This window comes from Oncorhynchus nerka, linkage group LG20, assembly GCF_034236695.1.
Source record: "Oncorhynchus nerka isolate Pitt River linkage group LG20, Oner_Uvic_2.0, whole genome shotgun sequence".
Classification (NCBI taxonomy): domain Eukaryota; kingdom Metazoa; phylum Chordata; class Actinopteri; order Salmoniformes; family Salmonidae; genus Oncorhynchus; species Oncorhynchus nerka.
The window spans coordinates 60019915-60045102 of record NC_088415.1 but is presented as its reverse complement, the minus strand read 5'-3'; the positions used below and the strand labels follow the sequence as shown (position 1 = coordinate 60045102).

General features: G+C 45.3%; 1 protein-coding gene across 3 annotated transcripts in view; it reads left to right on the top strand.

The window, feature by feature from the left end:
- Window positions 1-981: 981 nt before the first annotated feature.
- Window positions 982-25188, top strand: part of LOC115102880 (sterile alpha motif domain-containing protein 10-like) — a 119076-nt gene continuing 94869 nt past the window's right edge. For 2 of the 3 annotated variants that reach the window (XR_010460202.1, XM_029623294.2), the window contains exon 1: window positions 982-1136. Coding sequence is in view for 1 of the 3 variants with exons in the window: in XM_029623294.2 (XP_029479154.2) it covers window positions 1124-1136 (13 nt within the window). In the remaining 2 variants the exon portion in view is untranslated. The remainder of the gene's footprint in view (window positions 1137-25188) is intronic. The other variant, XR_010460203.1, reaches the window with a different exon arrangement.

Genomic DNA, 25188 nt, shown 5'->3' with positions numbered 1-25188 from the left:
CTGGCGCAGTCAAGCTGAAGGCAGCAGGGGCAGCAGGTAGCCTAATGGTTAGAGCGTTGGGCCAGTATATGAAGATCGCTGGATCGAACTGACAAGGTAAGAATCTGTTCTGCCCCTGAACAAGGCAGTTAACCCACTGTCTCTAGGATGTCATTGAAAATAAGAATTTGTTCTTAACTGACCTGCCTAGTTAAATCAAATCAGAGCCCTCTTTGACCATCCTGTGCTCTCAACTTGTATTTTCTACTATCATCCAAATTCTTTCATCAGGAGCAATAGATCCAGTTGATGAACAACCATATCAGATACAGTAATCAGACAAATCTAGTTACTGGAACAACACAATGCCTGGAATTATCTCTGCTCCATTCATTTGATTATTCTTCATCTAATCAAATGACCTTGCAATATCCTACAATTTATAATTGTTTTATTTATCTATCTTGGTAATTGCAACCATTGAGAAAGATTGAGGTGGACAGTTATGTATCAGAATGGTCTACTCTTGGCTTTCCCCAAATGGATATATATATTTCTCTTATCATTTAATAGGCTATTTTTAGCATAAATTATTAATAATTAGGCTTCATATTATAGCCTTTGGGGTCACGAATTACCTTCTGCCATGGGCCGATATTTTTCCTTGAGTGGATGGTCTGAACCATAGTGATAAATCATTTGTACACTGCAAATTGACCGGAAGAATCCCAAACAGATATCATTTCACACCTTCACATTGGGATGTGATCACACATGCCTCTATGCGTGGGAATACTCAGGAACAGATATCCTAAATTAAAATCAATTTGAGCTGATATCCTGGTGATTTCACAGTCCAACAACGAAAAGTATCATAAAATAAACACACAAAAAATAAGGTTTCGTTGGTGACCTCTTGTCTCTCGGCGGTCAGGTCCGAAAAGGGTGAGGGTTAACAACAAGAGGTCGATTGGTAGCTGACCAACTAAAACAAACGTTCGTATCAGTATACACCGTGCCTCATAAGGACCCAGTAGGCGAGTGACAAACCGTGCGCTCACACTTTGCCATCCAGCCAGATCCAAAGAAGCAATGGGAGACGATAACTGAGGCAACCACAAAGAGCTATACACTGAGACCGACTATGGCTGTGGACGGTAAGAGCGCTGTTTTATTTTTGAAACAACTCATTTGAATCGTTGGTATATCTTTTGTAAAATAGAGGTAAGGGTATTTGTAACAGTCTATTTTTATTAAGCATTAGGTTACACCGGGGGCTTCTATCCCTCCCAGACCTGTGGTGGGGGTTCTCTTGTCAACATCAATAACAACATCTTTACTTACTTAGCTTATTAGGGTGAATTTATGAGGATTCAATAAATGGGGGACTTGTAAGATATCCTCTGTTCTTTGTAAATGTTGCATAAGGATCAACATCCGTAGAGGATAAATAACGTGGGACATATCTAGGAAGTTTGAACTGGTATGTCTGTAGTTGATCACTCACATATTGCGTTTTGTTTCAGTAGCCTCAGTCCTTGAAGTTCTTTCATAAGAACCTTGACTGGGGTGGGTATAATTTGTGGAACGTTCCAACAGGAATCTGTTCCAAAAACGTAAAGTACAAGGTTGCCAACAAACAACGCATACAAAGTAGCATGATCAAATCACCTAGCTGCCGAATGGGCATCTAGGTGAGTGAAAAACGTATCTTATTCTGCCGCTATACAACTTTGTATGTGTTGTTTGTTGGAAACCTTGTTATTTAAGATGTTTTTGGAACAGATTCCTGTTGGAACGTAACACAAATTATACCCACCCCTTGACTGTGTCCTATTGGGTTTTGGTGGGTGGACTTCACTGCATTAAAATACGCATTTCTGGGATGAGAATTACAGATGACTTTCCCACAGACAGAGTCTGTCTCGGAGTTACTGACACTGTGTCACACATACACGGCTTCTGCACACCCCACGTGTGTTGGGGAATTGAACAGGGCCCGGTTTCCCGACAGCTATGGAATTTAGGTTTAGGACTGTTTTTGACAATGCATCTTTCCTACAACGGCCGAAGTAGCATGCGTTTCCCAAATCACCAGGTAGAGAGAATGTTCGCTAAGTGCGTGGTTGAGGCATGTGTCAGTACTAATAGGTCCCCGAAAGAAAGGCAGTTTACCCTAACATTATAATCATTCCACTATACTGATGACAGATCAGCTCCTAGAAAGATATTATCGCATATGGCTGCAAATATTGCGGCGGCTTGTTCTCATGTTTACTTCAGCCAGCAGATTTGACCGCTTGTTTACAGTACGCCTCTATCACACCGACAATATTTTAGCGTTTTGGTACACCAGAAGTACATTCATTTCCAGTGAAACGCTGCGTTTGCCTTAGAACATTGTGTCGCAGAAGCAGTTGCGGTGCGTTCTGTGTGGTGCATTCTTTATCGAATGTTGTTTGAATGTTAAATGACGAGACAGAGGTATTGATGCGAGTAACCAGTCTTATTCAGTGCATCGCAATACATCCGGGTATCTCAAGCACACCGGTAAAACACATGAGTTGCAGTAATGAACATTTACCAACAGATGGCACCATAACATCTTCCCTTTAATAAAATAGGACAGTAGGTGTCAATTCACTAACAAAACAAACCTAGTAATAATTTCCAACATTAACAGTTTAGTATTTTTTTAATTTAATTTTATTTTTCTCAGGTAACAACACATTTTGATATTCTCTTCACTTTTATCTCTGTCTGTCAACAATCCCTGATGGGAAACCTACAGATGAAGTCTTTTTGGTGGCCGGCCCAGACGCCCGCAGCGTGAAAAGACAGGGGGCTTGTCTGCGAGGACTGCGGGTTCCCGCACAGGCGTGTCACCTGAATGTTTAAGGGGAGAATTGATGGGCGAGGGAGCGGCCGACCTGTTATCCCCTGGCTCTTTGCCCAGTGCCTCAGTCCCCATGTGACTTGCTGGGGTTCCGTCTTTTGTCATGCGACCCCTTTGACCATCAGGGTTCTGAGTAGGTGCTGCCTCAGCAATCCGAAGGTCAACCCTGGTACGACGGTACAGTGATCCATTCACTTCGACCAAGTAGGAGCGTGGTGCCACTTTCTGTACACAGGATCCGAGTCTCCAGAGGCCTGTCCGGTCCCATGGTAGTGGCTTCATTCATACCGTTTCACCCACCCTGAGCTCAGGTAAGCCTTTTGCTGATTTGTCGTAGATGAACTTGGAGACCTGTCTTCTGTGACGTAGCTTCACCAGCATGTCTGTCACCACACATGGCTCCAGGAGAGTGCTGGCTACTGGCAGAACTGCTTTTAAGCGCCGTGCCATGAGGTGCTGGGCCGGGCTGCTATCCATGCCTTCTGTCGGGGTATTGCGCCACTGCAGGATTGCTTTCCAGGCATCTTTGCCCTCTCGCAGAGCCTTTTTGCAGAGGTTCTTTGCGATTTTTACTGTGGACTCCGCCTTCCCATTATCTTTTGGGTGTCGTGGTGATGAAGTGACGTGCTCGAATTCCCATCCTGCAGCAAATTTTCGGAACTCAACTCCGGAGAATTGGGTTCCATTGTCTGAAATTACCCTATCTGGCTGGCCATAGCGGGCAAACTGAGCCTTGCAGCGTTTGATCGTTGTCTCTGCTGAGAGGTCGGGGAGGAGGTCAATCTCCCAAAAGTCTGAGTAATGATCGACTACCAGCAGAAAGTCTTTGCCACTGTGCTGGAAGAGATCTAGACTTACTATCTGCAAGGGGCGCATCGGTAGCTCGTGGGACATCATCGTCTCTTTCTGTTGCTCAATGGCATATTCATTGCAGATTGTGCATTTACTGACATAGTCTTTGATTTCATTCTGCATTCCAGGCCAATACAGTGTGTCACGTGCTTGTCTGTAACAGGCCTCACCTCCTACGTGACTTGAGTGCATGCGCGCCAACATCTCAGGGCGCAGAGACCGGGGAATAACGACTCTCTGACACTTGAATATTACTCCGTTTTGAACACTGAGCTCCTCTTTGACTGGCCAATATTCTCTGACGGCTAAAGCAGTTTCTTCCCTGCAGTCGGGCCAGCCCATCAGAATCTCAGACCTCAATGCCTGGAGTTGCTCGTCCCTGTCTGCGTGCTGTCTGATTTGTATAAGGCGCTGGTTCGTAACATTGAGGTAGTCAGCCTGGTTGATGTGTTCAACATCCAGTTGCTCTGTTTGTAAGCTGCACACTGCGTGTTGTTCATGCATGGAGCGTGTGTGTGTGACTAATGCAGTATCCCTGCTGAGCGTGTCACTCACATACATCTCCGGCCCTGGCTTATACATCACCTTAAGGTTGTAGTTTTGTAGGGCCAGTAGCATGTTCTGCAGTCGTTTTGGGGAATTCAGGAGAGGCTTGCTGAATATAGCAATAAGGGGCTTGCGGTAATATTGTCGCGCCCTTACAGGTGGAAGCGTTGGCATGCAAACAAAATGCTGAGGCACTCCTCTATTAGAGGTCGCCCGACTAATTGGAATCGGCGATTAATTAGGGCCGATTTCAAGTTTTCATAACAATCGGAAATCTGCATTTTTGGACACCGATTTCTCCTATATATATATATATATATATATATAATTTTTTCTTTACACCTTTATTTAACTAGGCAAGTCAATTAAGAACACATTCTTATTTTCAATGACGACCTAGGAACGGTGGGTTAACTGCCTCGTTCAGGGGCAGAAAGACAGATTTTCACCTTGTCAGCGCGGGGATCAATCTTGCAACCTTACAGTTAACTAGTCCAACACAATAACGACCTGCCTCTCTCTCGTTGCACTCCACAAGGAGACGGCCTGTTACGAAAATGCAGTAAGCCAAGGTAAGTTGCTAGCTAGCATTAAACTTATCTTATAAAAAACAATCAATCATATTGTCGTTGTGTTGCTGGTTCGATTCCAGGGAGGAGCGAGGAGAGGGACGGAAGCTATACTGTTACACTGGCAATACTAAAGAGCTTATAAGAACATCCAATAGTCAAAGGTTAATGAAATACAAATGGTATAGAGGGAAATAGTCCTATAATAACTACAACCTAAAACTTCTTACCTCTGAATATTGAATACTCATGTTAAAAGGAACCACCAGCTTTCATATGTTCTCATGTTCTGAGCAAGGAACTGAAACGTTAGCTTTCTTACATAGCACATATTGCACTTTTACGTTCTTCTCCAACACTTTGTTTTTGCATTATTTAAACCAAATTGAACATGTTTCATTATCTACTTGAGGCTAAATAGATTTTTATTGATGTATTATATTATGTTAAAATAAGTGTTAATTCAGTATTGTGGTAATTGTCATTATTACAAATACATTTTTTTTTTTTTAAATCGGACGATTAATCAGCTTTTTTGGACCTCTAATAATCGGTATCGGCGTTGAAAAATCATAATCGGTCGACCTCTATTCTCTATCTGGGCATAGTTCTGCTCTGTTGGGGTGAGTGCCCTAGAGGCGAATTCCACAGGCTGGCCCTCTTGCATGCGGCAACAGCCAAGTCCATCCTGGCTTGAGTCACTCTGAATCGTGACAGGTTTTGACACATCGTAGTATCGCAGTACAGGTGTCTGTGTGACCAGTTGTTTTATTTCCCTCACCGCTGCGTCATGTTTTGGGAGCCAATGCCAGATGGTGTCCTTGTCCATGAGCCTCCTTAGTGTCTCGCACACTTCAGAGAGCCGCGGTAGGAATTTGGCCAGGTAGGTGATGAATCCGACGAAGCGCTGCACTCCCTTCACGTCAGATGGGTGGGGCATTTCCAAGACAGCCTTCACTTTTTTAGGATCCGCCTTCACTCCGGTGGAGGTCAAGATGTGACCATGAAAGCGGACCTCTGGCACTTTAAACTGAAGCTTTTTTATGCTTAGCCTTAGCTTGACCTGTCTGCATCTGACCATCAGGGCCAGCAGCTTGGCGTCATGGTCACATTCTGCCTCCTCATCACTGTCCCCACAGCCCACTACGAGGATGTCATCTTCTATGGGTTCCACGCCACTGAGTCCCATCAACAGCTCATGCTGTTTCTGCTGATACACCTCTGGAGCCACAGAGACACCAAACGGGTGCTTCAACCACCTCTTCCTGCCCCAGGGTGTCCAAAAGGTGGTCATGTAGCTGCTGGGCTGGTTGAGCTTGCACTGCAGGAAGGCATCTCTGGCATCCACGAGCGTGAAGACTCTGGCCTTTGGGAACTTGTAAAGAACATCCTCCAACGTGGGCATAATGTAATGTGAACGTCGCAGAGCCCAGTTGAGGTGTTTAGGATCAATGCATATCCGTAGCTTATCTGGTTTCTTGACGATAACCATATTATTTATCCAATCTGTAGGCTCGTGATGTGGCTTCGTATTTGTCAAGCTGAGCCTTCGTAGCTGCTTTCATGGCCACTGGTACATTGCGGGTTGCACACTGGACAGGCTGGATTGCTGCGTCCAACTAAAAGTGGACTTCCCCGGGAACTGACTCGACCGTTGCATTGAAGACATCATGATACTTGCTTAGGAGTGTCTCCTTGCTCAGGGGCCCAGCCTGGACTTACGTATCCCAGTTCATGCTCCAATCCCCGCTGAGCTTCACAGTGGCGGGAGGGGCAATGTTCGCTGCCATGTCGAACCGGTGCTAACAACACTGAAGCTAACTAGCAAACTCACTCTAGCTAAGGTCAATTCCGGCGAAATTTTACTCAAATAAGCATTTGTTTGGTGAACCAGAACAGATTTGTAATTTGCAGAAAGCATGGTTAGTTATCCGACTCTGACACCATGTTTGAATGTTAAATGACGAGACAGAGGCATTGATGCGTGTCTTGTTCTATGTGGATGGCCGATCTTGTTCCTCTCTTTATGTGGATGGCCGATCTTGTTCCTCTCTTTATGTGGATGGCCGTTCTTGTTCCTCTCTTTATGTGGATGGCCGATCTTGTTCCTCTCTTTATGTGGATGGCCGATCTTGTTCCTCTCTTTATGTGGATGGCCGCTCTTGTTCCTCTCTTTATGTGGATGGCCGCTCTTGTTCCTCTCTTTATGTGGATGGCTGCTCTTGTTCCTCTCTTTATGTGGATGGCTGCTCTTGTTCCTCTCTTTATGTGGATGGCTGATCTTGTTCGTCTGGATGGCTGATCTTGTTCGTCTCTTTATGTGGATGGCTGATCTTGTTCGCCTGGATGGCTGATCTTGTTCCTCTCTATGTGGATGGCTGACCTTGTTCGTCTGGATGGCTGATCTTGTTCCTCTCTTTATGTGGATGGCTGATCTTGTTCCTCTCTTTATGTGGATGGCTGATCTTGTTCCTCTTTATGTGGATGGCTGACCTTTTTCCTCTCTTTATGTGGATGGCTGATCTTGTTCGCCTGGATGGCTGATCTTGTTCGTCTGGATGGCTGATCTTGTTCCTCTATGTGGATGACTGATCTTGTTCCCCTATGTGGATGGCTGATCTTCTTCCTCTTTATGTGGATGGCTGATCTTCTTCCTCTTTATGTGGATGACTGATCTTGTTCGTCTCTTTATGTGGATGACTGATCTTGTTCCTCTCTCTATGTGGATGACTGATCTTGTTCCTCTCTCTATGTGGATGACTGATCTTGTTCCTCTCTCTATGTGGATGACTGATCTTGTTCCTCTCTCTATGTGGATGACTGATCTTGTTCCTCTCTATGTGGATGACTGATCTTGTTCCTCTCTATGTGGATGACTGATCTTGTTCCTCTCTTTATGTGGATGACTGATCTTGTTCCTCTCTTTATGTGGATGACTGATCTTGTTCCTCTCTTTATGTGGATGACTGATCTTGTTCCTCTCTTTATGTGGATGGCTGATCTTGTTCCTCTCTTTATGTGGATGGCTGATCTTGTTCCTCTTTTTATGTGGATGGCTGATCTTGTTCCTCTTTTTATGTGGATGACTGACCTTGTTCCTCTTTATGTGGATGGCTGATCTTGTTTGTCTCTTTATGTGGATGGCTGATCTTGTTCGCCTGGATGGCTGATCTTGTTCGTCTGGATGGCTGATTTTGTTCCTCTATGTGGATGGCTGATCTTGTTCCTCTATGTGGATGACTGATCTTGTTCCCCTATGTGGATGGCTGATCTTCTTCCTCTTTATGTGGATGGCTGATCTTCTTCCTCTTTATGTGGATGACTGATCTTGTTCGTCTCTTTATGTGGATGACTGATCTTGTTCCTCTCTCTATGTGGATGACTGATCTTGTTCCTCTCTTTATGTGGATGGCTGACCTTGTTCGTCTGGATGGCTGATTTTTGTTCGTCTGGATGGCTGATTTTGTTCCTCTATGTGGATGGCTGATCTTGTTCCCCTCTTTATGTGGATGACTGATCTTGTTCCTCTCTTTATGGGGATGACTGATCTTGTTCCTCTCTTTATGTGGATGACTGATCTTGTTCCTCTCTTTATGTGGATGACCGATCTTGTTCCTCTCTTTATGTGGATGACCGATCTTGTTCCTCTCTTTATGTGTATGACCGATCTTGTTCCTCTCTTTATGTGGATGACCGATCTTGTTCCTCTCTTTATGTGGATGACCGATCTTGTTCGTCTTTTTATGTGGATGGCTGATCTTGTTCCTCTCTTTATGTGGATGGCTGATCTTGTTCCTCTCTTTATGTGGATGGCTGATCTTGTTCCTCTCTTTATGTGGATGGCTGATCTTGTTCCTCTCTTTATGTGGATGGCTGATCTTGTTCCTCTCTTTATGTGGATGGCTGATCTTGTTCCTCTCTTTATGTGGATGGCTGATCTTGTTCCTCTCTTTATGTGGATGGCTGATCTTGTTCCTCTCTTTATGTGGATGGCTGATCTTGTTCCTCTCTTTATGTGGATGGCTGATCTTGTTCCCCTCTTTATGTGGATGGCTGATCTTGTTCCTCTCTTTATGTGGATGGCTGATCTTGTTCCTCTTTATGTGGATGGCTGACCTTTTTCCTCTCTTTATGTGGATGACTGACCTTGTTCGTCTGGATGGCTGATCTTGTTCCTCTCTTTATGTGGATGACTGATCTTGTTCCTCTTTTTATGTGGATGGCCGATCTTGCTCGTCTGGATGGCTGATCTTGTTCCTCTTTATGTGGATGGCTGATCTTGTTCCTCTCTTTATGTGGAAGGCTGCTCTTGATCCTCTCTTTATGTGGATGGCTGATCTTGTTCGTCTGGATGGCTGATCTTGTTCGTCTCTTTATGTGGATGGCTGATCTTGTTCGCCTGGATGGCTGATCTTGTTCGTCTGGATGGCTGATCTTGTTCGTCTGGATGGCTGATCTTGTTCCTCTATGTGGATGGCTGATCTTGTTCCCCTCTTTATGTGGATGGCTGATCTTGTTCCCCTCTTTATGTGGATGGCTGATCTTGTTCCCCTCTTTATGTGGATGGCTGATCTTGTTCCCCTCTTTATGTGGATGGCTGATCTTGTTCCCCTCTTTATGTGGATGGCTGATCTTGTTCCTCTCTTTATGTGGATGGCTGATCTTGTTCCTCTCTTTATGTGGATGGCTGATCTTGTTCCTCTTTATGTGGATGGCTGATCTTGTTCCTCTCTTTATGTGGATGGCTGATCTTGTTCCTCTCTTTATGTGGATGGCTGATCTTGTTCCCCTCTTTATGTGGATGGCTGATCTTGTTCCCCTCTTTATGTGGATGGCTGATCTTGTTCCTCTCTTTATGTGGATGGCTGATCTTGTTCCTCTTTATGTGGATGGCTGACCTTTTTCCTCTCTTTATGTGGATGACTGACCTTGTTCGTCTGGATGGCTGATCTTGTTCCTGTCTTTATGTGGATGGCTGATCTTGTTCCTCTCTTTATGTGGATGACTGACCTTGTTCCTCTCTTTATGTGGATGACTGATCTTGTTCCTCTCTTTATGTGGATGGCTGATCTTGTTCCTCTCTTTATGTGGATGGCTGATCTTGTTCCTCTTTATGTGGATGACTGATCTTGTTCCTCTCTTTATGTGGATGGCCGATCTTGTGCGTCTCTATGTGGATGGCTGATCTTGCTCGTCTGGATGGCTGATCTTGTTCCTCTTTATGTGGATGGCTGATCTTGTTCCTCTCTTTTTGTGGATGGCTGATCTTGTTCCTCTCTTTATGTGGATGGCTGATCTTGTTCCTCTCTTTATGTGGATGGCTGATCTTGTTCCTCTCTTTATGTGGATGGCTGATCTTGTTCCTCTCTTTATGTGGATGGCTGATCTTGTTCCTCTTTATGTGGATGGCTGACCTTTTTCCTCTTTATGTGGATGACTGACCTTGTTCGTCTGGATGGCTGATCTTGTTCCTGTCTTTATGTGGATGGCTGATCTTGTTCCTCTCTATGTGGATGACTGACCTTGTTCCTCTCTTTATGTGGATGACTGATCTTGTTCCTCTCTTTATGTGGATGACTGATCTTGTTCCTCTCTTTATGTGGATGGCCGATCTTGTGCGTCTCTATGTGGATGGCTGATCTTGTTCCTCTTTTTATGTGGATGGCCGATCTTGCTCGTCTGGATGGCTGATCTTGTTCCTCTTTTTGTGGATGGCTGATCTTGTTCCTCTCTTTTTGTGGATGGCTGATCTTGTTCCTCTCTTTATGTGGATGGCTGATCTTGTTCGTCTGGATGGCTGATCTTGTTCGTCTCTTTATGTGGATGGCTGATCTTGTTCGCCTGGATGGCTGATCTTGTTCGCCTGGATGGCTGATCTTGTTCGTCTGGATGGCTGATTTGGTTCCTCTATGTGGATGGCTGATCTTGTTCCTCTATGTGGATGGCTGATCTTGTTCCCCTCTTTATGTGGATGGCTGATCTTGTTCCCCTCTTTATGTGGATGGCTGATCTTGTTCCTCTCTTTATGTGGATGGCTGATCTTGTTCCTCTCTATGTGGATGGCTGATCTTGTTCCTCTCTTTATGTGGATGGCTGATCTTGTTCCCCTCTTTATGTGGATGGCTGATCTTGTTCCCCTCTTTATGTGGATGGCTGATCTTGTTCCTCTCTTTATGTGGATGGCTGATCTTGTTCCTCTCTTTATGTGGATGACTGACCTTGTTCGTCTGGATGGCTGATCTTGTTCCTGTCTTTATGTGGATGGCTGATCTTGTTCCTCTCTTTATGTGGATGACTGATCTTGTTCCTCTCTTTATGTGGATGACTGATCTTGTTCCTCTCTTTATGTGGATGGCCGATCTTGTGCGTCTCTATGTGGATGGCTGATCTTGTTCCTCTTTTTATGTGGATGGCCGATCTTGCTCGTCTGGATGGCTGATCTTGTTCCTCTCTTTATGTGGAAGGCTGCTCTTGATCCTCTCTTTATGTGGATGGCTGACCTTTTTCCTCTTTATGTGGATGACTGACCTTGTTCGTCTGGATGGCTGATCTTGTTCCTGTCTTTATGTGGATGGCTGATCTTGTTCCTCTCTATGTGGATGACTGACCTTGTTCGTCTGGATGGCTGATCTTGTTCATCTCTTTATGTGGATGGCTGATCTTGTTCACCAGGATGGCTGATCATGTTCCTGTCTTTATGTGGATGGCTGATCTTGTTCCTCTCTTTATGTGGATGGCTGACCTTGTTCGTCTGGATGGCTGATCTTGTTCCTGTCTTTATGTGGATGGCTGATCTTGTTCCTCTCTTTATGTGGATGACTGACCTTGTTCCTCTCTTTATGTGGATGACTGATCTTGTTCCTCTCTTTATGTGGATGACTGATCTTGTTCCTCTCTTTATGTGGATGACTGATCTTGTTCCTCTCTTTATGTGGATGGCCGATCTTCTGCGTCTCTATGTGGATGGCTGATCTTGTTCCTCTCTTTATGTGGATGACTGATCTTGTTACTCTCTTTTTGTGGATGGCTGATCTTGTTTGTCTGGATGGCTGATCTTGTTCATCTCTTTTTGTGGATGGCTGATCTTGTTCACCTGGATGGCTGATCTTGTTCCTCTCTTTATGTGGATGGCTGACCTTGTTCGTCTGGATGGCTGATCTTGTTCCTCTCTTTATGTGGATGACTTATCTTGTTCCTCTATTTATGTGGATGACTGATCTTGTTCCTCTCTTTATGTGGATGGCCGATCTTGCTCGTCTTTTTATGTGGATGGCTGATCTTGTTCGTCTGGATGGCTGATCTTGTTCGTCTGGATGGCTGATCTTGTTCGTCTGGATGGCTGATCTTGTTCCTCTCTTTATGTGGATGGCTGATCTTGTTCCTCTCTTTATGTGGATGGCTGATCTTGTTCCTCTCTTTATGTGGATGGCTGATCTTGTTCCTCTCTTTATGTGGATGGCTGATCTTGTTCCTCTCTTTATGTGGATGGCTGATCTTGTTCCTCTCTTTATGTGGATGGCTGATCTTGTTCCTCTCTTTATGTGGATGGCTGATCTTGTTCCTCTCTTTATGTGGATGGCTGATCTTGTTCCTCTCTTTATGTGGATGGCTGATCTTGTTCCTCTCTTTATGTGGATGGCTGATCTTGTTCCTCTCTTTATGTGGATGACTGATCTTGTTCCTCTCTTTATGTGGATGGCTGATCTTGTTCGTCTGGATGGCTGATCTTGTTCCTCTCTTTATGTGGATGGCCGATCTTGCTCGTCTTTTTATGTGGATGGCTGATCTTGTTCGTCTGGATGGCTGATCTTGTTCCTCTTTATGTGGATGGCTGATCTTGTTCCTCTCTTTATGTGGATGGCTGATCTTGTTCCTCTCTTTATGTGGATGGCTGATCTTGTTCCTCTCTTTATGTGGATGGCTGATCTTGTTCCTCTCTTTATGTGGATGGCTGATCTTGTTCCTCTCTTTATGTGGATGGCTGATCTTGTTCCTCTTTATGTGGATGGCTGATCTTGTTCCTCTCTTTATGTGGATGGCTGATCTTGTTCCTCTCTTTATGTGGATGGCTGATCTTGTTCCTCTCTTTATGTGGATGACTGATCTTGTTCCTCTCTTTATGTGGATGGCTGATCTTGTTCGTCTGGATGGCTGACCTTGTTCCTCTCTTTATGTGGATGGCCGATCTTGCTCGTCTTTTTATGTGGATGGCTGATCTTGTTCGTCTGGATGGCTGATCTTGTTCCTCTTTATGTGGATGGCTGATCTTGTTCCTCTCTTTATGTGGATGGCTGATCTTGTGCCTCTCTTTATGTGGATGGCTGATCTTGTTTGTCTGGATGGCTGATCTTGTTCATCTCTTAATGTGGATGGCTGATCTTGTTCCTCTCTTTTTGTGGATGGCTGATCTTGTTCACCTGGATGGCTGATCTTGTTCCTCTCTTTATGTGGATGGCTGACCTTGTTCGTCTGGATGGCTGATCTTGTTCCTCTCTTTATGTGGATGGCTGATCTTGTTCGTCTGGATGGCTGATCTTGTTCCTCTCTTTATGTGGATGGCTGATCTTGTTCCTCTTTTTATGTGGATGGCTGATCTTGTTCGTCTGGATGGCTGATCTTGTTCCTCTTTATGTGGATGGCTGATCTTGTTCTTCTCTTTATGTGGATGGCTGATCTTGTTCCTCTCTTTATGTGGATGGCTGATCTTGTTCGTCTCTTTTTGTGGATGACTGATCTTGTTCCTCTCTTTTTGTGGATGGCTGATCTTGTTCCTCTCTTTATGTGGAAGGCTGCTCTTGATCCTCTCTTTATGTGGATGGCTGATCTTGTTTGTCTGGATGGCTGATCTTGTTCATCTCTTTTTGTGGATGGCTGATCTTGTTCACCTGGATGGCTGATCTTGTTCCTCTCTTTATGTGGATGGCTGACCTTGTTCGTCTGGATGGCTGATCTTGTTCCTCTCTTTATGTGGTTGACTTATCTTGTTCCTCTATTTATGTGGATGACTGATCTTGTTCCTCTCTTTATGTGGATGGCCGATCTTGCTCGTCTTTTTATGTGGATGGCTGATCTTGATCGTCTGGATGGCTGATCTTGTTCGTCTGGATGGCTGATCTTGTTCCTCTCTTTATGTGGATGGCTGATCTTGTTCCTCTCTTTATGTGGATGGCTGATCTTGTTCCTCTCTTTATGTGGATGGCTGATCTTGTTCCTCTCTTTATGTGGATGGCTGATCTTGTTCCTCTTTATGTGGATGGCTGATCTTGTTCCTCTTTATGTGGATGGCTGATCTTGTTCGTGTGGATGGCTGATCTTGTTCGTCTGGATGGCTGATCTTGTTCCTCTCTTTATGTGGATGGCTGATCTTGTTCTTCTCTTTATGTGGATGGCTGATCTTGTTCCTCTCTTTATGTGGATGGCTGATCTTGTTCCTCTCTTTATGTGGATGGCTGATCTTGTTCCTCTCTTTATGTGGATGGCTGATCTTGTTCCTCTCTTTATGTGGATGGCTGATCTTGTTCCTCTCTTTATGTGGATGGCTGATCTCGTTCCTCTCTTTATGTGGATGGCTGATCTCGTTCCTCTCTTTATGTGGATGGCTGATCTCGTTCCTCTCTTTATGTGGATGGCTGATCTTGTTCCTCTCTTTATGTGGATGGCTGATCTTGTTCCATGGCTGAACGCCATGCCAGGACTGGGCACTGGAGCAGAGGAAGGCTCCGGCCATGGAGCAGGACTGGACGCCGAGCCTGGACTGGGCACCGGTGCAGAGGAAGGCTCCAGCCATGGAGCGGGACTGGACGTCGTGCCTGGACTGGGCACCAGCGCAGAGGAGGGCTCCAGACATGGCACCGGCGCAGGAAGCCATGGCACCGGAACTCTGACCTATTGCACCATAGAGAACCCCAAGGGCTCTCTATGGTCAGGGTGTGGCATCCTGATTAAGGAAGCAATAAATATGACCTTCTTTAGACTAGTTGAATGTCTGGAGCATCAGCCTTTTTAGGTTTGATTACAGGCAAAAAAATGGCCAGAAACAAAGCACTTTCTTCTGAAACTCGTCGGTCTATTCTTGTTCTCAGAAATTAAAGACTTTTCCATGCGAGAAATTGCCAAGAAACTGAAGATCTAGTACAACGCTGTGTACAACTCCCTTTACAGAACAGCGAAAACTGGCTCTAACCAAAATAGAAAGAGGAGTGGGAGGCCCCGGTGCACAACTGAGCAAGAGGACAAGTATGTTAGGGTGTCTAGTTTGAGAAACAGATGCCTCACACGTCGTCAACTGGCAGCTTGATTAAATAGTACCCGCAAAACACAAGTCTCAATGTCAAAAATGTAGTGACGACTCCGATGCTGGCCATCTAGGCTGTTGAAGAACAAATGATAGTCCCACAGAATTGGACTGATTTCCACTGGTCTAATGTCCATTGCTCGTGTTTCTTGTTGGTGTCCTTGAAAGACCCAGCCACGTTTCATCTTCAATGCCCTTGCTGATGGAAGGAGATTTTCACTCAAAATCTCACGATACACGGCCCATTCATTCTTTCCTTTACACGGATCAGTCGTCCTGGTCCCTTTGCAGAAAAACAGCCCCAAAGCATGATGTTTCCACCCCCATGCTTCACAGTAGGTATGTTGTTCTTTGGATGCAACTCAGAATTCTTTGTCCTCCAAACACGACGAGTTGAGTTTTTACCAACAAATTATATTTTGGTTTCATCTGACCATATGACATTCTCCCAATCTTCTTCTGGATCATCCAAATGCTCTCTAGCAAACTTCAGACGGGCCTGGACATGTACTGGCTTAAGCAGGGGGACACATCTGGCACTGCAGGATTTGATTCCCTGGCAGTGTAGTGTGTTACTGATGGTAGGCTCTGTTACTTGGGTCCCAGCTCTCTGCAGGTCATTCACTAGGTCCCCCGTGTGATTCTGGGATTTTTGCTCACCGTTCTTGTGATCATTTTGACCCCACGGGGTGAGATCTTGCGTGGAGCCCCAGATCGAGGGAGATTATCAGTGGTCTTGTATGTCTTCCATTTCCTAATAATTGCTCCCACAGTTGATTTCTTCAAACCAAGCTGCTTACCTATTGCAGATTCAGTCTTCCCAGCCTGGTGCAGGTCTACAATTTTGTTTCTGGTGTTTTGACAGCTCTTTGGTCTTGGCCATAGTGGAGTTTGGAGTGTGACTGTTTGAGGTTGTGGACAGGTGTCTTTTATACGGATAACAAGTTCAAACAGGTCCCATTAATACAGGTAACGAGTGGAGGACAAAGGACCCTCTTAAAGAAGAAGTTACAGATCTGTGAGAGCCAGAAATCTTGCTTGTTTGTTATTGACCAAATACTTATTTTCCACCATAATTTGCAAATAAATTCATTAAAAATCCTACAATGTGATTTTCAGGATTTTTTTTTCTTCTCATTTTGTCTGTCATGGTTGAAGTGTACCTATGATGAAAGTTACAGGCCTCATCTTTTTAAGTGGGAGAACTTGCACAATTGGTTGCTGACTAAATACCTTTTTGCCCCACTGTGTGTGTGTATGTATATATATATATATATATATAAGGTTTCGGCTTGCATCGTGACTCAAAGTAATCTTGACCCTAAAGCCATGGCATTACTCTGACAGTGTGCCTCTGTATCTTTAATGAGTGTAGCTAGTCTTGGTATAGGAAGGCTTCGTCGTCCCAGTAGTTGGAATCACAGTGTGTTTGGGTATCTCTCTGTGTGTCACTTCATTGATCCAGTCATGTGACTGATTGGCTCAGCGAGTGCTCACCTAGTTTCCAGGTCTGAGTTTCCTTTCTTTTCTGTTTTTTTTTTATATCTGCCCTCATAGTTTAAGTTATGATGTCTGGTTGAATCTCCAAGGACATCTGGCCGTATCATCATGTCTCATCACATCATGTCTCAAATCTTGAGACTTTTCTCAATTGAACATTTCTCCCGACTGATTCTCCTTGTACAAAGCAGAACATGGTGTGTATAAAGAAGGCCCTTATCAGAGATGGAGCAGCACTGCTGCCCCCCCTCCCATATTTCACACCACAAACCAGCCGGTGTGTGTGTGTGTGTTTTCATTCCAGGACAGGCCTGGGTAAGCCCAGAAGGCTGCAGGCAAAAGAGAGGCTGGCTGGTGTGGAGAATGCTAAGCTGGCAACCATCCACCCGTACTGGATAAATACCTAGAGGAACACACACAGAGACACACGCACTTGGAAAGGTTGTGTCCATGGTTGTGGTAAATTCCATTTTTATTCAGTCAATTTCGGTGATGAATTGAACAGTTAGTACAACAGTATGAACACGTTTTATGACCGGAGCTGGTAGATGTGACCTAGAGTCAGTGGCCATTCCATAGTTGTCCAATATAATAACCAACCCACGTATTGGGCAGATCAGTCATCTGCCCTGTGTGTGGACGTGGGGAGCAGGGCCAAACGGGGAACGAGTTCTCGTTTTCTCCCTTTGGATGGCGTTGCCAGCATGAGGCCCCACTGGCCATTTGTTGGCTTTAGAGGGCTTGTGAAATGTGATACAGGAGACTACACGGGTGTGTGTCTGTGTGTTGCAGTCTTCTTTCTGCAAATGTATGGATGGGTATGTGTTTATTGCCTTTAGTGTTAGCGAGGAAATGCCACAGTTTCTGTCAAAGATATTGTTAGTGTCACGGATTAACTCTCCATATCTCTGGCACCGGCCCTCTAAAACAGACAATGGCATTTGTTCGGTGTGTGTATTGAGTTACATCATCTGTAACCTCTCTTTGCCCTCTCCGGAAGACCAGGTGCTTTCGCTCTCCAAGGCTGACATGGGCGAACGAGTGGCGCAGCACTTTAAGGCACTGTATCTCAGTGCTAGAGGTGTCACTACAGACCCTGGTTCGATTCCAGGCTGTATCACAACTGCCCGTAATTGGGAGTCCCATAGGGCGGCGAACAATTGGCCAAGTGACATCCGGGTTAGGGTTTGACTGAGGTAGGCCATCATTGTAAATAAGAATTTGTTATAAACTGACTTGCCTAGTTAAATAAAGGTAATAAATAAACTCTCTCGAGTCAATACTCACAAAACTGCCGGCCCAGACGGCATCCCTGGCCGCTTCCTAAGAGTGTGCGCTTGAATGGCGGGCGTCTTCTCAGACATCTTCAACTAGTCCCTGTTCCAGGCCGTCGTCTCCACTTTCTTCAAGGCACACTTGACCCACTCGAATTTGCCTACAGATCCACAGAAGATGCCATTTCCATCTCTACTCACATGGCCCTACCAAATCTGGACAAGAGAAATACCTATATGAGAATGCTGTTCATTGACTACAGTTCAGCATGTAACACTACTGTTTCCTCAACATCGTCATCAAGCTCAGAGCCCTGGGTCTGGACACTACCCTCTTCAACTGAATCCTGAATATCCTGACAGGCAGACCACAGGCTATATAGAGCATAGGCAACAACACCTCTACAGACTCTCCCCAGGGATGTGTCCTTTTAAATATTGTTATTATCTTTTTTTATTGTTGCCTTGTTGAGAAGGACCCTGTAAGTAAACATTTTGTTTGGTATGGTGTATACCATGTGTATCCTGTACATATGACTAATAAAACTTAAGGACACAGGGAGTAAGACCAGGAGCAGGATGAAGAGAGAGAAAGAGAACAGTGAGGGGAGGTAGTGTAAACATTTACACATCAGTCTGTGCGTATGATAGGAGTGACGTGTGTTCTGAGCGGTGCAGGCAGTCTTGTGGATAGACATTAGCTTTGTTGGGATTGGGATAATTGTCGGCAATGAGGGAGAGCTTCTCGATGTTCCGATCAGACCGTCTACTCCATTTCTCTCTCATCCCCACCTTCCCATTTCACTCATGTCTTCTGAAGCAATGAGTCCTCTCTCTGTTCCGGTCCAGTGGTTTTGTTCTGGCTCCAAATTGTCCCTCTCCTCCTCTTTCTTCTACTCTCCTGCTTCATCCCCCTCTCCTCCTCTACAATTAGAGAACGCACAGGCCCGTATCCAATATCTCTCCTTTAAGTAGTGTGTTGTGTGTGAGGGAAGAAATCCCTGTATAAATCACAGCTACCCAATAAGTATAACTGCCATCCCCGCTCTCTTGCTGTGGAACACCAATTAAGTTACCGACCTAATGGAAGTCCGTGGCCAAAAGCAGATAAACACACACACAAACAAGGTGTCGTGACGTTGTCTTTGTTAATGTGACGACTGTTACTCATCGAATTATTAAAAGTTTCTAATTGCGTGATTAACTGAATCAAGCAATTATTAACTCATTAACCTGGGGCACCATGGGAAAATACGTTTTTATTGAGTTTCTATTTCCCAAATTAACTCAAAGAATATCAGAATATCGATTTTACAACAGCCGCTAATTAATCAGTTACCTCTACAATCTCGTTCTGAACGTCGTATAATCCGGGAATCTGCACGGACCCGGGTCTCACCAATGAGTTCGTACCACACCAATCTTTAATTTTAGCTTTCTAGTAAATAAATACTCAACTATGATAAAAGATACACATTCTAGGCTATTGATTGGAACTTAGTATAACGGGCCGACAAACTATGGCACGTGTTACCCAAAATGGGAATTTAAAAGAGAGAGAAAAAGTGAAAGTACACGAGAGAAATATACATTTGGGTGCATTTGTCCGCTATGCTTATTCTAACCCTAGCCTTGCTCCAAACTGCGGCTCTTATGGGTCAGAATATAATGATGTAATTACGTGGGGAAGGTCTCTGTGGATCCTCCGCGTGGACCGTTCAGGCTACTCAATGACACACTTCTCCGGCGCACCTCTCTGGTCTTCCTCACGATGACAGTGTCCTTTTGGCTTAGGAGTCTGTTCCCTCGCCCTTGTTCTGGAAGGGTTCTTCTGAGGACAGACAGCTCTGTAGCTCAGAGCTCACGGCGTAGGAATGAAACAGTGTAGATACCACGATTCGATGGGAAGTAGAAGCTAGGTGGTTTGACTTGAATTCACCTGCTTAGACACAGCTACTCATCTGTAGCTTGGGTAGAAAAATATTTGTCTTCAAACTTGTGTTGCGTTTTGGGTTTGTTGACTTTTTAGACCCCGGCTGCAACTTGGGTCACTTAGTCTGATATGTTAATTCTTCACACACAGGTTAAATACCCTCTGGTCAGAAGTGGGCGTAGCCACCTTTAGGGCAATTCTCTAATTTCACATTGCATCTTTATCAAAACATTCCCTTTGATTTGGACATTTTCCACACAACGTACAATGTATAAACATATACTAGGAAAACTGTTTTCGTAATAACATCACCTATTAACCTTTAATAACAAAACAAAAATGACATTTTCATATTCCATCTATCGTCATTACCACCATTGTGGCTGACGGAAACCATTGTTCCAAAGTCCCTTTATTGCATGTTTAGGTTCTGAGGTTGGTTTTCCATAGTGAGAGGACAAAGGAATGTTGTGTGGCCTAAGATTTACCAGGGGTGTAAGGGGTCATAAAACCCTCCTCCTCTGTTGGGGTTGAGAGATAATCTGTAGGGTTGTGGTTTCCTGTAACCTGACCTGATCAGGACAGTCATGACAAAGGCAATCAATGACTTCCACCCTATGCTAATGATGGGGGGAATGTGCACACATAGATATGCAAGATCAATATGCAAGACCTTTAGTTAAACAGGTCAACATTCACAAGGCTGCAGGGCCAGACGGATTACCAGGACATGTACTCTGAGCATTTCCTGACCAACGGGCAAGTGTCTTCACTGACATTTTCAACCTCTCCCTTCTGAGTCTGAAATACCAACATGTTTCAAGCAGACCGCCATAGTCCCTGTGCCCAAGAACATTAAGGTAACCTGCCTAAATGATTACTGACACGTAGCACTCACGTCTGTAGTCATGAAGTAGTTTGAAAGGCTGGTCATGGCTCACATCAACACCATTATCCCAGAAACCCTAGACCCACTAGAAATATCTATTGCACTCCACACTGCCCATTCAAATCAAATCAAATCAAATGTATTTATATAGCCCTTCGTACATCAGCTGATATCTCAAAGTGCTGTACAGAAACCCAGCCTAAAACCCCAAACAGCAAGCAATGCAGGTGTAGAAGCACGGTGGCTAGGAAAAACTCCCTAGAAAGGCCAAATCCTAGGAAGAAACCTAGAGAGGAACCAGGCTATGTGGGGTGGCCAGTCCTCTTCTGGCTGTGCTGGGTGGAGATTATAACATAACATGGCCAAGATGTTCAAATGTTCATAAATGACCAGCATGGTCAAATAATAATAAGGCAGAACAGTTGAAACTGGAGCAGCAGCATGGCTAGGTGGACTGGGGACAGCAAGGAGTCATCATGTCAGGTAGTCCTGGGGCATGGTCCTAGGGCTCAGGTCCTCCGAGAGAGAGAAAGAAAGAGAGAAAGAGAGAATTAGAGAAAGCACACTTAAATACACACAGGACACCGAATAGGACAGGAGAAGTACCCCAGATATATCAAACTGACCCTAGCCCCTCGACACAAACTACTGCAGCATAAATACTGGAGGATGAGACAGGAGGGGTCAGGAGACACTGTGGCCCCATCCGAGGACACCCCCGGACAGGGCCAAACAGGAAGGATATAACCCCACCCACTTTGCCAAAGCACATCCCCCACACCACTAGAGGGATATCTTCAACCACCAACTTACCATCCTGAGACAAGGCTGAGTATAGCCCACAAAGATCTCCGCCATGGCACAACCCAAGGGGGGGCGCCAACCCAGACAGGATGACCACATCAGTGAATCAACCCACTCAGGTGACGCACCCCCTCCAGGGACGGCATGAGAGAGCCCCAGTAAGCCAGTGACTCAGCCTCTGTAATAGGGTTAGAGGCAGAGAATCCCAGTGGAAAGAGGGGAACCGGCCAGGCAGAGACAGCAAGGGCGGTTTGTTGCTCCAGAGCCTTTCCGTTCACCTTCCCACTCCTGGGCCAGACTACACTCAATCATATGACCCACTGAAGAGATGAGTCTTCAGTAAAGACTTAAAGGTTGAGACCGAGTTTGCGTCTCTGACATGGGTAGGCAGACCGTTCCATAAAAATGGAGCTCTATAGGAGAAAGCCCTGCCTCCAGCTGTTTGCTTAGAAATTCTAGGGACAATTAGGAGGCCTGCGTCTTATGACCGTAGCGTACGTGTAGGTATGTACGGCAGGACCAAATCAGAGAGATAGGTTGGAGCAAGCCATTGTAATGCTTTGTAGGTTAGCAGTAAAACCTTGAAATCAGCCCTTGCTTTGACAGGAAGCCAGTGTAGGGAGGCTAGCACTGGAGTAATATGATCAAAATTTGGGGTTCTAATCAGGATTCTAGCAGCCGTATTTAGCACTAACTGAAGTTTATTTAGTGCTTTATCCTTTCCCACCTGGACCAAAGGAACACCTTTGTGAGAATGCAATTCATTGACTACAGCTCAGCATTCAATACCATAGTGCCTTCAAAGCTCATGACTAAGCTAAGGACCCTGGGACTAAAACACCTCCCTCTGCAACTGGATCCTGGACTTCCTGACGGGCCGACCCCAGGTGGTAAAGGTAGGTGACAACACATCTGCCACGCTGATCTTCAATACGGGGGCCCCAGGGCTGCGTGCTCAGTCCCCTCCTGTACTCCCTGTTCACTCATGACTGCACGGGCAGGCACGACTCCAACACCATCATTCAGTTTGCCGATGACACATCAGTGATAGGCCTGATCACCGACAACGATGAGAAAGCCTATAGGGAAGAGGTCAGAGACCTGGCCGTGTGGTGCCAGAACAACAACCTCTCCCTCAACGTCAACAAGACAAAGGAGATGATTGTGGACTACAGGAAAAGGAGGACGGAGCACGCCCCCATTCTGATCGACGGGCTGTAGTGGAACTGGCTTCAAGTTCCTTGGTGTCCACATCACCAAACACATCAAGACAGTTGTGAAGAGGAAACGACAAAACCTATTCCCCCTCAGGACACTAAAAATATTTGGCATGGGTCCTCAGATCCTCAAAAGGTTCTACAGCTGCACCATCGAGAGCATCTTGACGGGTTGCATCACTGCCTTGTAGTGCGTACGGCCCAGTACATCACTGGGACCAAGCGTCCTGCAATCCAGGACCTCTATACCAGGCGGTGTCAGAGAAAGGCCCTAAAAATTGTCAAAGACTCCAGCCACCCTGGACATAGACTGTTCTCTCTGCTACTGCATTGCAAGCTGTACCGGAGCGCCAAGTCTAGGTCCAAGAGGATTCTAAACAGCTTCTACCCCCAAGCCATAAGACTCCTGAACATCTAATCAAATGGTTACCCAGACTATTTGCATTGTCCCCCTTCCCCTATTTTACGCTGCTGCTAACCTCCTATAATCTATATGTAGTCACTTTAATATCTCTACCTACATGTCCATATTACCTCGACTAACCAGTTCCCCGCACATTAAGTCTGTAGCGGTACCCCCTGTATATAGCATTGGTATGGTTATTTTATTGCCATTCTTTAATTATTTGATTATTTGTTACTTTAAGTTATTTTCTTTTGTATTTTTCTTAACTGCATTGTTAAGTGCTTGTAAGTAAGCATTTCGCTGTAAGGTCTACACCTGTTGTATTCGTCGCATATAACAAATAGCATTTGATTTGATGATCATCATTTGGTTACTGGACGAGCACTGGAATTGTTTTGTGCCAATCTATTATACAGGTCATTTATTATGCCCTTCATTTTTCATATGTTGCTACCCGTGCACACACTCTCTCTCTGTCAACCCTGGAGGAGGAAGGATCTGAAGAAGGGAATCAAGAACATTGTAGATCAATGAAAACTATGAAAATATGAAGATACATTGAGTACCGCACATAACTCTACCCAAAGTGCTACTGTTGTACAAAGATCGTAGGTTTGAATATACATTAGATAAATATAGGCCTAGATGACTATTTTAAGTCGTAGTTCAACTAACCCTTGAGTGTCTCTGAAGCCTAGTAGTCCAGGCTGTGGAGCTGTCAGTTATGGTGAGCAGGATCTGATGTGTCATCCCGATTTCCCACTCCGGTCTGTCCTAGTTCCAGGTTACCATCTGCGAGACTCGAGACAACACTCCAAGCCTGAAGACCAGAGAAGAACATCAAATGTGAACACTTTCTCTGTTACAAATATCCCTCAAACTACCAACTGGGGTAATTTTGACCCCAGAGGCATATTTTTGTATCATAGACTAAAGGTGGTTTTATTAAATTATTCCAATATTTCATGACTTTGTCAATCAACTTGATCTTATTAAATCAAAATCATTATTTTGTGTTCCTGTATCAAGATGGATGTAACGAAGTGCTTTGGGAGTCAGGAAGCAAGTTCAGTAAGTGATTTAATCAGTAAACGAAACATAAAACAAAACAAGAAACACGAACAATGCACAGACATGAAACTGAAACAAACATTGACCCCTGGGGAAGGAACCAAAGGGAGTGACATAGGGAAGGTAATCAGGGAAGTGATGGAGTCCAGGTGAGTCTGACGACGTGCAGGTGCGCCATATGGTGACAGGTGTGCACCATAACAAGTGACCTAGAGGCTGGAGAGGGCGCATGTGACAGTACTCCCTCCCCGATGCTCGGCTCCAGCCGCAGGACGTCACCCAAGATGACGATCCTGGAGATCAGGAGCGGACCGGTCACCTCTGCTGAGGTGAGGGAAACCTGTCAGTCCGGCTGAGATGCGGCAGCATGGCAACCGAAAGCGCCAGAGAGAGCATATGTGACGGTACCCCCTCCCTGGCGCGTTCGGCTCCAGCCGCAGGACGCCAACCAAAGGGGTCGATCCCGGGGATCAGGAGCGGACCGGACACCCCTGCCCCTGCTGATGCGTGGGAACCTGTTGCCGGCTGGGGTGCAGGAACCTGACAGACCAGCTGAGGCAGGGGAGCCTGACGATCCGGTGAAGGCATGAGAGCCTGTAGCGGTTCACGGTCACTGCATCATTCCCATAAAAATAAAAAAAACTGCCGCTTCCCTTGGGTGAGGCGTCATTCTGTAACGATGTATGCTGAGAGTCGGGAAGCAATTTCAGGGAGTGAGTGATTTTAATCAATAAACGAAACAAGAATCACGACCAACAGACAGATAGGAAACTGAAACAAAAACAATGACTCCTGGGGAAGGAACCAAAGGGAGTGACATATATAGGGAAGGTAATCAGGGAAGGGATGGAGTCCAGGTGAGTCTGATGATGTGCAGGTGCGTGTAACGATGGTGACAGATGTGCGCCATAACGAGCATCCTGGTGACCTTAATTTCGGAGAGGGAGCACACATGACA